Source organism: Rhincodon typus, chromosome 23 (genome assembly GCF_021869965.1).
Source record: "Rhincodon typus isolate 14 chromosome 23, sRhiTyp1.1, whole genome shotgun sequence".
Taxonomy (NCBI): domain Eukaryota; kingdom Metazoa; phylum Chordata; class Chondrichthyes; order Orectolobiformes; family Rhincodontidae; genus Rhincodon; species Rhincodon typus.
Window position 1 is genome coordinate 34,192,864 of NC_063354.1, and position 18,374 is coordinate 34,211,237.

Sequence of the window (18,374 nt, forward strand, 5' to 3'; positions counted from 1 at the left end):
GTTTTGGAATGGGAATATACTGGTTCAATATCTTATGAAGATCTATTTTGAGTCAAAGGAGCCAAAGACATAATGTGGCTGACAGCTTATAATGGGGAAATCCAACCAAAACTCACTTGGGGATATGACAGCAGGGCTTGTAGTGTAGTAATAAGGAATGGGAACCATGGTGAATTTTTCCCTCCCCAATATAAAGATCAAATATATTTCTAGGATCTGCTTGGCTCAGCTCATTACCGGATAAAATCACTCAGCCATCAAGGAGCTCTCTTGGTGCTCTTGTAACTATTTTAGGATAAACAAAAACATTAAACCACAAAAGAAACAGAAAAGGATATCAAATTTTTAACTTATGTAACATTTTTGCCCACTTTTGAATCATTCCTCATTGCTGTAAGTAACTTCACCTTGATTCACAATCTTTCTGTTCTCAAATATAACAACCTGCCTTTAAACCCACTCAAAGTGTAGCTGCCAATAGTCACAAACCTTAGAAAAAGAGGAAAAGCAACAGAAACTAACTTTAATCCACAGGAATTTACAACACAGAAGCAAATAAAATCCATTATTGTAACTGTACAGATACTGATTATTTAGGTTTCTTCTGCATCAAAAATAAGATGCTACATTACTATATGTGCAGCATGATTTACAAAAGAATATATAATGTAGGTACATTAAAAGGAATTTAAACCAATGAACTTTCTGTTTCTAAACATACAAAGCCAACACGCAGAAAAAGACCAGCTCGTCCATCAAGGTCCCACACCCCTCCAAACTCACTATCACAGAAGCATCAAGACAAGCAAGGACTTAAATTTCTAAATTCTATTTAATTGCGCATTTCGATCTTCGATAAGTCTCAGTTAAAAGAACATGTAAACACTGAAATAAACAAATCAAATTTCATTAAGATAACTGTTGCCGGTATAAAAGAACAAAAATGGAATATGCAGTATACATTTTCACTGATGCATACAACCTTTTTGAGGAATAATATATACATTAAAACTCACACCTTATTAGAAAGATGTCATATTGGTGCATCATGGCTCAGTTGGTTCTGGCTTTTGCATTATTATGATCTACTGTAGTCACATTTTTCCTGTACCACATAAAATTTTGCAATTGTTTCTTCTAACTTCCTCTTTTATGATGTGATTTGACCAGCCTCAGTAGCTCTGATTTGTAGGAACAGGTACACATTTTTAAAGTCTTTTCACAGAAAGTAATTTTTTTTATTACTTCTTCCTTGATGCTACTGTGCTTTCCCTAAATGTATAAGAACATACCTTAATAAAAATGTATCATACAAATTATGTATTGTATATCTTCAGCACATTTTCAAAAGTCACAAACACCAAGTTATAGTCCAACAGGTTTATTTGAAATCACAAGCTTTCAGAGTGTAGCCCCTTCATCAGAATCACCTGGTGGACTATAACCTGGTGTCATGTGACCTTGGACTTTGTTCACCTCAGTCCAACACTGGCACCTCCACACCATGGCTTCAGTACATTTGTATACATTGATTCCGCCAGCCTTAAACTTGTCTCCTACAGAACATTATTCCCTCCTTTATTTTGTGTCACATTCAAAAATCATAAAATAACTGCAAATAAAATCAGTAAATGAACTAAAGGTTGCCAGCCCTGCACAACGGCCCTGTACTCTCCAATGAATTAAGCATCCACACAGTCCTGCTATAATCTTGGGATAAGAATCACAGCAGCATTTTTTAGAAGTCATATTTTAAATTTATTTGAACACTTTCATTTATTAGTTATAGAAATATTCTGATGGAGATGAAAGAAAAGGATCATATCACTGGGGATAGGAGATAATGTGATGAAATCTCAAGGAATATATCCAAAAAATGCTGGCAACCCCAATTTTACCACATTTTAATACATCTATTCAGAAAAACCATTCACCCAAACTTTCTCTATTGAATCGTTAAATTCTTTCTCCCTGCATATGCCTCTAAATGAAAATGTATGTAATATGTGATCACTCCCTGTATATCAACCTTAAATCTGCTGTTGCGAATTTAACCTGTGCAGCAGTATTTAACTCCCACAATTTAAAAATAACAATCAGTTTTCACTTGTCCATACACTTACTTATAGAGTGCAATTCCACTAATTTTGCTGCGTGAAAAGCCCAACCGCACCCTACCCCTTCTATCATTCTGGCCAGAGGCATCAGTGTCACCACTCTTTGCATTGGCCTGCAATAATGAATTGTCTCAGGCCATTCATGGAACACATCTAAACAATATTCAAATAACCTGGAAAGAAAATGCATTAACCTGATTTTTGTGATTGATTTTGACAAAAACTCTTCCTGTATCCGTCTCATAACTCTGTCCTTGGCTAATACACCCACCCCCTGCATATCCCAATTGTTTCAGACTAACTGTATTCAGCTCCCGCTTTAGCAAACTCTCCATCTTCATCAACTCGCAGCAGGGACTTCAACAGGAATCTGTCTATGCACCGCCTGATGCTCATCCAAAAAAAATTTACTTCGTGTATTTTATGCGCCTCGGGTTAATTTTCTGGAGGTCGGACAGTTGTTCTTTTTTTTAAATTTCAGGGAAACAACAGAATAAAACCTGGCCGGGTTGAAAGTCGACAGCTGCCAGCCAGGATAAACTACAGGTCCCACAATCCCCGGAGGACCAGGACCCCAGCTGGTGCGATGTGTAAACAACGGAGAAGTCGGGGTGGAAGGGCGGGGTTATAATGATGGACGGATAAAAGTTCCAATCAACGGTGGGAAAATTAGCGGAGGGCCCCGCCTTTGTGGGGAGTCAACCAATGACAGCTGGGCTGGGTGGGGTAAGGGCCGCACGAGACGGCAAAAGGGGGTGTCGAAGCGTCAGAAGGGAGGTCGTTGGTGTACATGGTGACGGCAGAGGGTTTGGAATCGTGTTCAGAGGGGGTTTTAAAGTGGGTTGGATTGTATCTGAAAGATCAGAGGTGGGAAATGGGTATATGTGTGTAAAACAAAACGTGTCAGTTCGAAAAATAGGTGAAGGTGAAAAAGAAATGGGCTAGGAGAAGAGAGGACGGTTGTTGTTTCAGACGGTGAAAGGTTGGCAGCGCGAGCTCCTTGAGGAAATTTTCTTCTGGAAAGTGAATGGTGGTGGCAGCAGGGGGGCGAGCTGAAACTTGTTTGATGAATTTTTACTTGTTCAACGAAAGGAACTGTCCTCGGTCCGCCCGAGCATGGAGCGTAGCTCGTGAGAGGATGAGCCAGAAAGGCAGCCCCGTGAAGGCTTATGACTTTCTGTTGAAATTCTTACTAGTGGGTGATAGTGATGTGGGGAAGGGAGAGATCCTGGCCAGCCTTCAGGATGGAGCTAGCGAATCGCCCTATGGTTACAACATGGGTGAGTAGTAAACACAGCCTCTCCTCAGTACATGAGCACTAAATAGAGCTGACAACCAGACTATATTTTTCTCATCCAAAAATATACTTTATTTATAAGGGAACAATACATAACTGTAATGTCAAAATTGATTATGTACGTTGTAAACCAGATCAGTCTTTTCCAACATTGTATGTTGCTACACTTCGTTAAAATTTGCAATATTCGTTATATGTCAAATTGCGGCACATTCCAACTATCTATTGTTACCTATAGTGTTATCTGTTCTGGCGCACAATGCTGAAAGGATTTAGATGGTGATCTTTTCTCAATGCACCTTTGCCATGCAGCCCCAAGCATTAGTGTGTCTCAGTGTGCCACCTCGGAAGCTGGCAAATAATGTGATTTTGGCACTATTAACCCTATGCTACTATCCCTAATTTGAATGGAGAAGTGGCAAGTATGCTTTAGTCTTAATTGCTTGTGCGTTGTCATTTTCTATTTAAAATAAACTTGCATTTAAATAGCATCATTCATACTCTGGATGTCACAGAATAGTTGACATGGAAATATGAATTATGGATTCAATTCCTGGATTTGAGCTTAAATCCATCTATGTGTATTAATAGTTTGAGATGTAGACTTGATTCAAAGAAAGTAAAGTTGAATTATTTACCCAATTATTCTCTCCCTTGACTTCAGTACCCATATTGATGAATATAACCCATTTGCTCTGGGCATTTTGCTGTGTTTTCATGCTGAAACTAATTAGGCAAGCTAACGTAAAAATGAACAAGTTTGAAAGGAACACTTTGTTCTGAAATCAGCTTGGGTAATCCAAGCCTATTATTAATCAACAACAAAATATGCTACACTATAGTGTGGATTTTGATGTGCAATCAGTGCAATAAAGCATCCAGATGACTTCCTGTCTTGAGCTTTGAATTCATTTTAAAGGTTATCCAAGCAAAGAAAGTGTTGAGTGATCTACTTGGCAGTTTTGCAGTGGAGCTATTTAGATGCAAAGTATTGCTGTTACACTATAGCTGTGTGATGTCTGTATAGTATTTGCATTCTTCGTAAAGCTTTAAAGTTTTTTGGCTATTTCAATAAAAATATTTTTAGATATGCATGATTTTGGTAATCTAATGTGCTTGCTCAATCAGATTTTCTTAACTCTTCCAAGATATTTCAGTTAATTCTGTTTTGAAAACCAAAAGTAAGAAGAAATGCAACTAAACTTGCAAATGGCATTATTGTGAAATTGAAGTGCAGGTGTGCTTATTCAATTAAATTAATTATTTGTAATGGGCCAGCATTTAGACTTTGGGAGGGGTGAATGATGTTGATTTTATAAGTGTTGTGACTGTTGTTTTCTGCCTAGGATTGTCGAATGCTAGTTCCGTTTATAAGGAGCTTTATTTTTTGATCATTTTGTTTTCATTGCACTATGCATCTAATTAGAAAATGTGAAATTTCATTGAAATGGAATTCTAATGTTTTTCAAAGTGAGAACCTGATTTTGGTAATAGCAGCATTCTTGCTTGTGAGTCATAAAGTATTAGGTCCAAGTCTCTTCAAAAGATTTGTGCCCATGATCCTGGCCGACACTGGGGCGTGATATCTGAGATGTTAAATTATGACCTCATGTAGTTGAAAGATATCTGTGTTATTCAAAGTGCAGAGAATTCCTCCCCTCATTCTGTCCAACTTTTTTTCCCTCGACCAACGCAACGACTTGTATTTATGTGGTGCCTGTAGGGAAATGTAATGTCACAAAGTGTTTCACAAAGGCACTGTGCAACAAAGTATACCACAGATATTGGATAACTTATAAGTCGGATGACTGGAAGCTTGGGCAAAGAGATGTTTTCAGGAATTTTTTTTTAAATGGAGGAAAGCAAGTTGGAAAATTTAGGCAGGAAATTGCAGATCTTGGGGTCTAGGCAACTAATGTTGCAGAATTTAAAATCGAGAATTCATGAGAGAAATTAGAGGAGTGTAGTATCTGAGTTGTGGAGCTGAAAGAGCTTATAGAGACAGAGGTGTGGAGGCATGAACGATGTGAATTTTAATGTCAAGATGCTGTTTGACTGAGAGCCAGTGTTCAAGGAACACGGGGATGATTGGGCAATAGAACTTCCTGCTAGTTAAGATACAAACAACAGAGTTTTGGATGACCTTGTGTTTATGGAGTGCAAACCCAGAGTTTGTTGATCAAGCCAAATGAAGGCATGAATGAGGGTTTCAGCAACAGATGAATTGATATCACCAAATATTGTCCAACTACGTATCTCAGTACTTCTGTGGATCTTGGTAGTGCTTTTTGTTATTTCAAATATATATATATAATTGACTGAGAGCTGTTTTGATACTGCCCAACAAATTGACAGGCACTGCGTAAATACATGTTCTTCCTTTGGTAACACTGACTAGCTCGGGAAATGTAAATAGTTCCACAACAAAAATACCCCAAGATCCCTCTGTTCCTCTAAGCTACCCAGTGTCCTGCCATTCATTTAAATCCTCCCTCGTTGTTTCTATTCCTCCAAAGTGCATCACCTCGAACTTTAAAAATATAGTTTTCAGAGATCTTGAATATGCTCTTCACACTCCTGTGGCAATGTATATTTAAGTCTACATAAGTACATTTGCGTTCTTTATTTAAATTGTTTTCTTTAATTGGAGTAATTTCTATGTATTCAAAAACTGGTTAGCTTCTAACCATCTTACTTCAAACTAATTTATAAAAGTTAGATAACTATTTAACGAATGAAGAATGGATCTAGGTAAATTTAAATTTACCTGCCATTCATTTAAATACTCCCTCGTTGTGTTTCTTTTTCCAAAGTGCAAAACCTCGTGCTTATCAGGGTTAAATACCGTCTGCCCACCTGACCAACCCAACTATAGCTTCCTGTAACCAACAATCATCATCTTCACTATTAACCACTCTATCAGTGTTGGTGTCATCTGAAAATTTGCTTAAGTGTTTCCCCAACCCCCGTCTTCTACCACTACCCTTTCTGTCCTTTTTACTGAGCCGTAGACTGGGATGTCTACAGCAGACAATGTGCTGGAACAGTACCACTAATGCTGTCTGTGAAAGATCCTGCAAAATCTGCAGGGAGGATAGACGAACCAAAACCAGCGTCCTTGACCAGGCCAATATCCCCAGCATCAAGGTACTGAACACCCTTGATCGGCTGGGTATGACACGAGACTCCCCAGGCAGGTGCTCTACCCCCAGCTCCAAAATGGCAGACAAGCCCTAAATGGACAAAGGAAACTCCTAAGGGAAACTCTCCAGGCCTCATGGGTGAAATACGGTGTTCCCACTGACACCTGGAAATCCCTCTGACAAAGCCATGCTGACTATCCCTAAATAACCCATGCCTGTCCAAGTGGGGATTGATTCGCTCCTTCAGAATTTTCTCCAATAGCTTCCGTCTCACTGACATGGGACTCACCAGTCGGTAACTTCCTGGTTCATCTCAACCACCCCTCTTGAAGTGGAACCATATTAGCTGTCCTCTGGTCCTCTGGCACTTCCCCTGTGACCAGCGAGGAATTAAATATTTGTTGGTATGTATTGAATTCACATTTGAAACTTGCATACGTTTGACCTCAATCCCACTATGTCCTGATTTTGCTGTCAGCAATGGGTGAGTGACACTTGCCATTCATTATGTTTACAGCTATCATAGACTTTTTTTTTTGCTTTGAGAGTTTTTCTCACAATTGCAGCATTTATGAACGAGGAGTATGAACACACTATTTGTTTTTCAAGCTTGCTGCATCATTTCAGAAGATCGTGGCTGATCTGATTGTAACAATTCCACATTTCTGCCTAACCCTGACAACCTTGCACCTTTTTTGCTTACAATATATTCGCCTTTACCCGAAAAATATTTTGTGTTCTTCCATTATCTTTTCAGGAAGAAAGTTCCAAAAACGTATGATTTTGAGAAACAAAACTTGCCTCCTCTCTGTTTTGAATGGGCAACCCCAATTTTTAAATATTAGCTTCTAATTCTAGATTCTAAGTAGTGGGTCTCCAATGTAGTATGAGTCCTCTGGAGAAGGTCTGGGACATGCCTGAATAGGGAAAGCAATAGCATGTCTCTACAACCAGAATTTTAAAAAAAGTCATTGAATGTGGAGAGTTTAAACCAGGAATTACAAGTTGAGTTAAATATTCAAATGTAAAATCACAAAAAAAATTGTTGATTGAGAGTAATTTTTAAAAAAGGCAGGAAAATGTTTTTTTAAAAAAAAACCTGTCTTTAATTGTATTATTTTTGAAAATCCAAACCCAAAGGAATGAGATACCACTGTGTTACAGTCCTTGTAAAAACAACCTTTTCAAAAAAAGGTATGAATTTCCTACCGACATGTGCAAAGGCTGAAGCATGATTTTATGTTTTAAGACTTGTACGGTAACAAAAAGACTAAACTAAGTATCAACTAAACATTAATGACAACAAATACACAAACTACAGAAAAGGCTTCCATCTCCCATTAACCCCTTATATACTTGAAAGTCTCATGCTGTATTTATAAATTATGTCACTGTTCTTAAACTTGAGTTTAAAATTCAACTCCTCCCAAGATGAGGCTAGCTACATTTTCCTTTGTGTCCAGGTGTTAAAGTTTGCATCTTATTCACTAAGTTTTCACCTGGACTACTGTCCCCATGGCAACCTGGTTTCATGGCTTTGTTTCTAGGCAGAACTTGTAGGACATCACATCCTCCTGTCTGCCATTCTGTTTTACCTTGATTTAAAGGAGGGTTTCAACCTATAAAGTCTTGCTTTTGATTGCATAAAAGTGAAATTACAGCACCAGCGAAGTTATTTTGCAACAATTTAGATTTATCATGCCATCCAAAAACTTATTCACTCCTGCATGGATAAGCTGTACAAGTTTGTGGTATATCTAGTAGGTAAATACCACAACTTCATTTCATTAATTTCAAGTCTGAATCTGTCAGGATGATACTAGTCAAGTGAAAGTTATGGATGTACTTCAAACAGATTCCTGGATTTTGTCATTTCTGCTAATTTGCAGATGCTGGAAATTTTTGTGAACTTTATTCCCTTGTAAATTGTAAAGTCCAGGAGAATGTAACTGAGTCATCAGACCCTTGGGATACCTCCGTATAGGAAATAAATGTTGCCTTGCAAGTATTGCTCATATCCCATATCAGTCCATGAATTGTTTTGTTTTAGCAAGTATTGAAAAGAAAACTTATTTTGAGAGAAAATTAATGAAGACAATGTATAATGTAAAATTAATTTGCTTTTAATTATTAACTGGTACATTAACATATTTGAATTTGTAATTAGAATGAACAAAGTAAAATGAATTTTACTTGCTTGCAAATGTTACAGTTCATGTTATGACATGTCTTGGTGGTTGTTCACTGAAAACCTCTTTCTAATACTTAATAAGACGTAGTCAGGCAACTTGAAGTTTTCGGTGATTACAAGGCTGGGAACTGATTGGGAAGAATATTTTCACTTGAATGGGATATGGACCATGTTTAGGCAGATGAGTTTGGTTTAGAGTGGCATCCTGGTTGGCGTAGACATGTTGAGGTGAAGAGCCTGTTCCTGTTCTGATCTGTGTTCTATGAATTGATTGTCAATTTAAGTACAAGGAGGAGTTTGTAGCTGGTTGGTTTTCTTGTGCATGGAAACTCTTATAGGTATTGTCCAAGTTTATGGTGAAAACATAAAAGTGTTCCTGACTTGTTATTAAGTAGACAAGGCTATGCTACCTGGAATTTAGAAGCACATGACATCATTGAAACATGTAAAATTCATGAGGGGATTTGAGGATGTGTCTCCTGTCTGATCAGTTTGGAACAATAGTCTCAGAATAAGGAGATTGAGACATTTCTCGACTGAAAGGATTTTGGTTCTTGGTCGTTGTTCACCCATATCACCGGCTATGCTCAATTATGGAGTTTTCGTTTAAGGCCAAGATCAATAGATCTTTGCATACAAAGGGAATTGAGAGAGATGGCAACAGAGTTGTTAGGTGGCATTAAGGTAGATGATCAGCCATGGACTTATTGAAGAGTATCCTGTTTATTGATTTGCAGAGTATACTGGAGGGGCAAAATCATAGAATCATCATACATTCCCTAAGTGCAGAAAGAGGCCATTCAGTCCATCTAGTCTACACTGATCCTCTAAAGAGCATCCCACCCTATCCCTGTAAAGCTGCATTTGCCATGGCTAGCCCACCTAGTCTGCACATCCCTGAACACTATGGACAATTTAGCATGGCCAGTCCACCTAACCTGCACATCTTCAGACTGTGGGAGTAAGCTAGAGCACTTGATGGAAACTCCACACAGATAGTGGGTGAATGTGCAAACTCCACACAGGCGATGACCAAGGCTGGAATTGAACCTGGGTCCCTGGCGCTGTGACGTGGCAGTACTAACCACTGAGCTACCTGAATGGACTCATTCCACTCCTAGTTCTTATGCCTTTTTGTAATTGTACAGACTACCATTTTTGATTTTTCTTCTTTTTTTCATTGTGGGCTGAAATGGGAATATAACTGGTTTAAAAACGAAGAACTTTTGAAAATGAGTTTAACTTTTTTAAAAAATGTAAGAAACTTGACACTTTAAGTATTGTTTATACAGCCACTTCAAGTGGCAGTGCAAGGCTGGTTTGCGGATGAGCTGGAGCCAAGGAGTGTTTATGAATGGAACTTTGGCTGATAACAAGTATGGCTCGTCTGTGGTCTAGTGACCAGTTGTTCTGCTTGCCAACAACTACGATTGACAACCTTCCAAAGCTGCTCGGCTATCTGGATGAAGTTTTGACAGAAACCAGAGAACCCCTCGGAGGAGGAGGAAGAGCTGCTTTTTGTTCAGCATGAAAAAGCACTTTAAGCCTGAAAAAAGCCAGTTTAGTTTTCCTTCAGCAGTTCCTGAAAGCTGAGTTCTTAGCCTGTAAGCCAGAGATTTTATAAATGCAAACCAACCACATTGTACCTTCCATAAGCATGAGAAATCATCTGAGAAAGAGAATCCAAGCCAAAAGTGCCATCTCAGCACACCTGGTGAACGAGGACCATTGATCTGCCAATCTTTCTGTCCACCCTTCAACCCTTTCTTTGTCTTCCTATCTGTGTCTGTCTGACAACTTTGTATACAGGGGGAGTTTCTAATGGGGTTAGAATTTTAACTAGTTGAGTTATATGTCGATGGTTTATCAATGATTAACTGTAGCTAGAATCTCTTAACTTAGAATAAATAGTCTTCTCAAGTACAGAATCTGCTCCATGCTTTCTGTCATCTGAGTCTAAAAGTTGTTTGTAGAATTTTACTTGCTGTTTGCACACTTATATTTTGTGACTATTCTCAGAATAGTGTGTCTTGTTTCTCAGCATGTTACTCCAGTGAGGGACAATATAATTTAGTAATCCAAATGGAAGTACTTCCAAGATATCAGATTATATGATTTGAAATGATGTCTTTATTCCCAAATGTTAAAATACATTACATAATAAACCTCATACCATGTATCACTGGATCTGTTAAGATTTTATATCAATTCTTCAATCAAAGAAGTACCTCTGTAGCCAAACACCAAAATAAGAAAAAAAAATTGCAATTACATTGGAGGTTCAAACGAAATTCCTTTTACGATTTTGAAACAAACTCTGGCCCCTGATTAACTGGTGCAGTTTGCTGTTTATTTTATGATATTGATCATTTTAGCTTGCACTTTACTGCCAAAGTATACAAAATGAAACTGAAGGGGTTTTAAATTATTTTTTCCTTAGTCCAAAGAACAATTCAAGTTTGGTCATTTCACAGTAAAAATGTATTGCAAACAAGATGTTCTTTGTATTTGACAGTAACTGCAAAAAAAAATGTTCCTTACATTTGTTCATTTAGAGGATGATGCCTGGACTTTTCTAATTAGTGACCAAATTGAGGGAAATAAATTGGAATTAGAGAGAACTCTGACATCGGTAATATTACAATTCTTTTCTTTTTTTAAAAAATTGTGTGAAATGGGTATGACACTTTGAAACTTTGGTTGTCCTTTGAAGAATGGCCTTTGCAGGTTGGAATTGGCAGACCATGTAAGTACTGCTATTTGAAAGAAAAATGTATTTGATGATTTTTTTATCCTCGGGGCAGTTGGAGTGTTCAGGTAGTTCAGCACTTACCTAAGGCCAAGACTGTAATCTTTGGGGATACTTTGTAGCTCCAATATGTTGATTTTTAAATTTTTTTATCACACTGCTAGGAGAATCAACAGGCAAAAAATAACTGTCAATAATGTAAATGTTGTGGTGCCAATTATTACATTAAATATCCTTCTAGGTGATCAATGTGTGTTATTGTATTTTGAAAATTCTGTACATTTACTTCACTATATATACTCTTTGCATCAAAATGGACAATTTGGCCTGCTTACTCAGCTCCTAAGTCATCCATGGAAAATATGCGATGTTGTATGAAATTTATTTCGTGAAAGGGATATTCAAACTTAACTATTCATACTGGGGTTCAAGCAGTCTTCAATTCAAAGTATTGCTGTGGTGTAATATTAGTAGCCACTGTTGAAGGTTTCAAAATAAAATTTCCCTTGTTAAATATTTTGATGCTAGCATAATAGGTATGAAGGTGTCCTCCTCATAATCTTAAAAAATCATGCTCAAATAAATGAATCACCCAGCACTATTCATTCACGAGACAATTTTAGCAAGTGTGATTTTAAAAAAAAAAAAAAAAAAAATTTCTGCATGTCTAGACCACCAGTAGTAACATGGACAACACTTTGCAAATTTCATTTAATTATCTCAGCCAAGGGTAATGGTTCCAAATTACAGGTCAAGGTTACTTTACCAAATATAGAGCTGTAGAGTCATACAGCATAGAAACAGGTTCTTCGGCCCACTATATCTATGATGATAAACGCCAAAATATATTCAGCTTCTTTAAGAATCAGCCACAGTAATTTTAAATGAATTTAATGGCATTGCAAAACAGTATAAGCATTAGTGTCAAGTTTTTGCAGAACAAATTCCTTGCAAAGTGGAGAGTTTCTAGTAAATTTCTTTGAATTGGGAATGCATATGTATGCTTGTTTTCATTGAGAATTTAAATAAAATCCAATTTACTTGGTGAACTCAGAAGAAATTGCTGGTTATGAAGATAGATTTTATTCAGTTCCATTTCAGAAGTCTCAATTTGATTGAACTGGTTCATAAAGTGCATTTATGACAATGTATATTGTTTACGCTATGAAATAACAGTATGCTATTACAGATGCACACATTTGGGATAAATTTTAAATGTTTTAAAAGCATGACTTGTTTGCTTGCATTGAATAATTCTGAAAGCAATATAGTCTCTACAACAGTAGTGTGGTTTTGGGTTATTTAGAAGGAAACCATAAAAAGGCAGATACAAATCCTTTGGAGATAGTAAGAACTGCAGATGCTGTAGTCAGATAAGTGTTGTGCTGGAGGAACACAGCGGGTTTTGACCCTTCAGAAATTTCTGAAGAAGGGTGCTGACCCAAATCGTCAACTTTCCTGTTCCTCTGATGCTGCCTGACCTGCTGTGTTCCTCCGGCTCCACACTGTTATCTCTAGATACAAATCCTTTCTTGTTTTTTAACTTCAATGTGGAGCAGAGCTAGATACAGTTGTCGACCAGTCCTTTAAAGCACAGGGTCATCTATTTTTTTGAATGGATGGGTTGGCTGTCATTTAAGTTTGTTTGGCTTCATGAATGGAATTTTATTCATATTCAAGTGGCAAGGTGGAATCTTTTTGTGTTTTTGGAGGAGTCACAGCATTGTCATTGTGTAGGCCAAATGCATTCATGACAGTTGTGCTAATTGCAAGGTAGAGAGATCGTGTTGGTGGAAGGCAGTGTTATACACAAAGAGGAGACACTTAGTTATAGGTGGGAATGTTTTCAGTATAGAGTGCTCATCATTGCGCATATTTAAAATTAATCTTTTGTCTCTAATCCCAAGATTATCCAGACACTGAAGCTCTGGGCCTCCAAGATACCTTTTGTGAGTTTAGATGTAGTCAGCTCCCAAGCAAAGATAGTAGGAACTGCAGATGCTGGAGAATCCGAGACAACAAGGTGCAGGGCTGGATGAACACAGCAGGCCAAGCAGCATCATAGGAGCAGAGAGGCTGACGTTTCGGGCCTAGACCCTTCATCAGAAAAGGGGGAGGGGAAGGGGGTTTTGAAATAAATAGGGAGAGAGTGGGAGGCGGATAGAAGAGGGATAGAGGAGAGGATAGGTGGAGAGGAAACAAACAGGTCGAAGAGGCGGGGATGGGGCCAGGAAAGGTGAGTGTAGGTAGGGAGTTAGGAAGGGGATAGGTCAGTCCAGGGAGGACGGACAGGTCAAGGGGGCGGGATGAGGTTGGTCGGTAGGAGATGGAGGTGCGGCTTGAGGTGGGAGGAGGGGATAGGTGGGAGGAAGAACAGGTTAGGGAGGCAGGGACGAGCTGGACTGGTTTTGGGATGCGGTGGGGGGAGGGGAGATTTTGAAACTTGTGAAATCCACATTGATACCATTGGGCTGCAGGGTTCCCAAGCGGAATATGAGTTGCTGTTCCTGCAACCTTCGGGTGGCATCGTTGTGGCACTGCAGGAGGCCCAGGATGGACATGTCGTCTGAGGAATGGGAGGGGGAGTTGAAATGGTTCGCGACTGGGAGGTGCAGTTGTTTGTTGCGAACCGAGCGTAGGTGTTCTGCAAAGCGGTCCCCGAGTCTCCGCTTGGTTTCCCCGATGTAGAGGAAGCCACACCGGGTACAGCGGATGCAGTATACCACATTGGCAGATGTGCAGGTGAACATCTGCTTGATGTGGAAAGTTAAAGCAAACCTGACACACAATGTTGTTTTACTTTAGCATTGTTTAGGAAATAATGATAGTTGCCAGTTTTATTTTAAATATGCCATGGGCTTCCTGTTCGGCAATGGAATAGGACTCCTGAGCTGGAGCTCATCCACTCCATTTGTTTTGTTTCCTTTTTTCTCTATTTTCTTTTTTTTCCCCTTTTCTAGTTACATCTCATCCTCAGACCTCAGCGTGAACTCTGTGGAACCCAGCAGAGACCTGAGTCGAAGCCCGTCCTAGACTTGTCAGCTCCGTTAATTTTTGCTTTCTCTGCTTTTTTTAACGGCAACCTTCTTTACCCACTCTCTGGAGAGCACCCAGCAGCTTCAGTTTTGGCTGCATTGCTGAGATCGACCCAGCGTGGTCTTAAGGTGGTGGTAACATTGTCAGTAGAAGCAAGGTGATGTTGAAGAATGGTGACCCGGTTCTGCAGCAATGGTGTGGCGAGGGGACCTGTGCTGATCGTCAGGGCGGAAGAACCCGGATCAACGTCCGTGGCCAAGCACTTAAGAAGGACTGTAATGCTAAATTATTTAACTTTATTTCTTTATTTCCTACTTGTATACATAAGATTTTGTACCTAGGTACCTTTTGTATCTAAGCTGGTGCCAGAGAATGGAAACTTTGTACACTCCACTGTATTCCTGTAGCCCTGTATTTGAAGATATGTGACAATAAAACCTATTTCTGATTCTAATTCAGTTCTGTAGCCTACTTACATGAATGACCTTTTCTGACAATGCTTCCTCCCTCCCTTTTCATTCCCCCTTCGCCCTCTCTGCCCCACCGCTGCCACCATTGCTTCCCAGCATTGTTTCCCTCTGGCGTTACCTCTATTTGTATCACTGTTTTACCTCTCCCTCTCCTTGCCCCATCCTGCTGAACTTTTCAGCCTTGTCCTTTCCCTTGCTACTTAAGTAGGCACCAGACACTGTTATTCTTTTCCTGCTGGCTGCTTCAGCTCGCGTCTTCACTCCTGGCTGTGCTCAGCTCCAGCAATGAAGTTCATCCAATAGCAAAATTTGTTCAACGGAGGTACTCCTAGGACTTTATCTGCGCCTTCCAACTTCTGCATCTGAAGGAGCTTCGTTGATCTTGAGCTAATGAACAGTATTGGTGAATGATTTTAAATATTGTATCTGTATTGATTTTATTTTTCATTTCATAGTGTACTTTAGTTTGCACGTTATTTCAACTCGGCACTATGTATTCTACATCGTATGGTATGGTATTTCAACTTGTACTTTAGTTTGTCTACGTGAGAAATGTCCGGAGGAACTTAGCTCTGGCTTTAACATAGGTTTCCATAGGAATCAATCATTCACCGAAAATGATTTCACTGAATGTGATTTTTCAGGAATACCACCACAACTTGAGGACTTGGTGTACTCCCCATCAGGGTTTGAAGTACAATAGTCTTTGTTACAATCACCTGTCTGTGATATATTCTACTTAGACTCTGAACTTGAAAGGTGTAAAATAGGCTGTGGTCTCTGCTATTGATAGCTATCCAATTGATTCATCCTAAAATGTTGTCATTGTTCCCCATTTGAGCTGACTCGCTGATCACATGACCGCTTGGGCAAGAAATGGCAGACCATCAGAGCATATGGAACCCACTACAGCATGAGCCATCAACTTCAGAGGAACTGTAAAAAATGGCAGGAGAGATCTGAAGATTTGGTTTTTTTTTCCTCCTTTTGGAAGCTGTGTTGATTTGGTGTTGTACTAAATATTCTTGATTGGCATTCTTTCTGAAAAGGTCAAGTCTAATCAACTAAATTTCCGATGGAACCTCAGAGTTGGTATCAGCGGTTCCAAGATGAGTTGAAAGACCAGACAATGCCTTTAAATAAGAACAGCAGTTAAATGATAGTTTATGAAATGGAACATTTGAAATGGTTGGCATAATTATGTAGCTTGTAATCAAAGCTTTCTGGACTTGTTTTCTTCCCAGATCTTACAACATCTGCAGTTTCGTAAGTGTCAGGCATTTTGATCTATTTTTGCTTTTGGTGACACAACAATGTCATAATTATTTATAACACTAGTACCTTTTTTCCTTTGTGCTGTGTAACTATGACGACCTGGGTAATTTACAGCACTAGTTGCATGACTGATAACATATGAATTGTTGTATTTGTATTAGCTGTGTAATCCTGCAAAGTCACCTCTAGATCGGAAAAGAGGAAAGCAGTATACAGGAAAATTATTATTTTTGTTTGTAAGAGCTGCTTGGAAGTTTGAGATTAGATTGCAAGTAGGAATATAAATATAACTGCAGTTTTAGTTGCACAGCATTTAGAATTATAGTCTTGTTAAGATAGCAGCATGGAGATTTTGTGACTGGGTTAATAATGCAGAAAGTTGGACTGATGATCAGGAAACAAGTTCAAATCGCAGCAATTTGGGTATTTAAATTGTCAACTAAATAAATCTGGAACGAAAAGAACAGTATCCACAATTGTGACCATAATGCTGGTTGTGGTAAAAATCTAATAGGTTTATTAAGGGAAGAAAACATGTCATCTTTGACTAGACCAAAAAGAAGGTAACTATAGATCAGTTAGTTTAGCATCCGTTATTGGGAAAATAGAATCGTAGAATTCCTATAGTGCAGATAGAGACCGTTTGGCCCATCGAGTCTCACCAACCCTCTGAAGATCATCCCACACAGACCCATAACCCCACATTTTTTCCATGGCTAATCCACCGAGCCTGCACGTCCCTGAACACTGCGGAGAAATTTAGCATGACAAATTCACCTAACCTGCACATCTTTGGACTGTGGGAGGAAACCAAAGCACCCGTGCAGACACAGAACTTGCAAATTCTATACAGACAGTCATTGGAGGTTAGAATCGCACCTGGATCCCTGGCGCTGTAAGGCAGCAGTACTAGCCAATAAGCCACGCCAGTGATGGAGTCTGTTTTAAAGAAGGTAATGGTAGAGCACTTAGAAATGCATAATACGATCAAGCAGAGTCAGTATGGCTTCATGAGGAGAAATTATCCCTGACAAATTTACTAGGATTCTTTTTGATTTGATAGCAAGCAGGATAGATAAAGGGAAACTATGTATGCAATATATTTGGATTTTCAGATGGCACTTGATAAGATACCACACAATGGGCTACTTAAGAAAAGTCATGATGTTGGAGCTAGTATATTAGCATGGATAGAAGATTATCTAATTAATAAAAGGCAGAGTTGGGAAAAGAGGGGCACTGTCAAGATGGCAACTCATAACTAGTGGAGTTCCACAGGGACCAGTGCTGGGACCACAATTATTTACAATGTATATTAATGACTTGGATGAAGAAGGTGAATGTACTGTAGCTAAGTTTACAGATAACACAAATAGGTGGGCTGGCAAATTGTGAGGATGGCAGAGTCTGCAGAAGGACATAGATTCAGTGAGTGGGAAAAAGCTTGGCAGATGGAAGTGGGGAAAATGTCAGGTTCTGCAATTTGGCAGATAGAATAGAGGAGCTGAGTATTGTTTAAATGGAGAAAGGCTGCACATACCTACAGTACAGAGGGATTTGGGAGTCCTTGTGCATGGATCACAATAAGCTAGCATTGGAGTTCAGAGGGTAAAGGGGAAGACAAATGAAATGTTACACTTTATTTCAAAGGGAATGAAGTATATAAGGAGGGAGGTTTTGCTAAAACGATACTGAGCACTAGTCAGACAACAAAAACAAAGTTGCTGGAAAAGCTCAGCAGTCTGGCAGCATCTGTGAAGCTTCTAGTCAGACAACAGCTGGAATACTATGAACAGATTTTGGGCCCCTTACCTAAGGAAAGGTATACCGGAATTAGTGGCAGTCCAGTGAAGGTTCACTAGGCTGATCCTGGGTATGGACTGTCTTATGAAGAGATGTTGAGTATGTTGGGCCTGTACTCATTGAAGTTTAAAAGAATCAGAGGCAACCTTGTTGAACATCTAAGATTCTTGGGGGACTTGACAGGGTAGATGTGGAAAGATTGTTACGTCTTGTGGGAGAGTCTCGGAACAGAGGGCATAATCTCAGAATAAGGGGTTGCATTTAAGATGGAGATGAGGAATTTCTTCTGAGGC

General features: G+C 39.1%; 2 protein-coding genes across 7 annotated transcripts in view; one reads left to right on the top strand and one right to left on the bottom strand.

The window, feature by feature from the left end:
* The window catches only part of LOC109923269 (fructosamine 3 kinase related protein), a 30,099-nt gene extending 27,478 nt beyond the window's left edge, over positions 1–2,621 (bottom strand). The window contains exon 1 of one of the 5 annotated variants that reach the window (XM_048611050.1): positions 2,529–2,621. Coding sequence is in view for 2 of the 5 variants with exons in the window: in XM_020523309.2 (XP_020378898.1) it covers positions 2,312–2,458 (147 nt within the window). In the remaining 3 variants the exon portion in view is untranslated. Of the gene's footprint in view, positions 1–1,018; positions 1,186–2,123; positions 2,251–2,311; positions 2,499–2,528 lie in introns of those variants that run through there. The other 4 variants (XM_048611048.1, XM_020523309.2, XM_048611051.1 and 1 more) reach the window with 4 other exon arrangements.
* Positions 2,622–2,837: 216 nt separating this feature from the next.
* The window catches only part of LOC109922831 (ras-related protein Rab-40B), a 66,843-nt gene continuing 51,306 nt past the window's right edge, over positions 2,838–18,374 (top strand). The window contains exon 1 of one of the 2 annotated variants that reach the window (XM_048610885.1): positions 2,838–3,397. In XM_048610885.1, coding sequence (XP_048466842.1) covers positions 3,145–3,397 — 253 coding nt within the window. In that variant the 5' untranslated portion in view covers positions 2,838–3,144. The remainder of the gene's footprint in view (positions 3,398–18,374) is intronic. The other variant, XM_048610884.1, reaches the window with a different exon arrangement.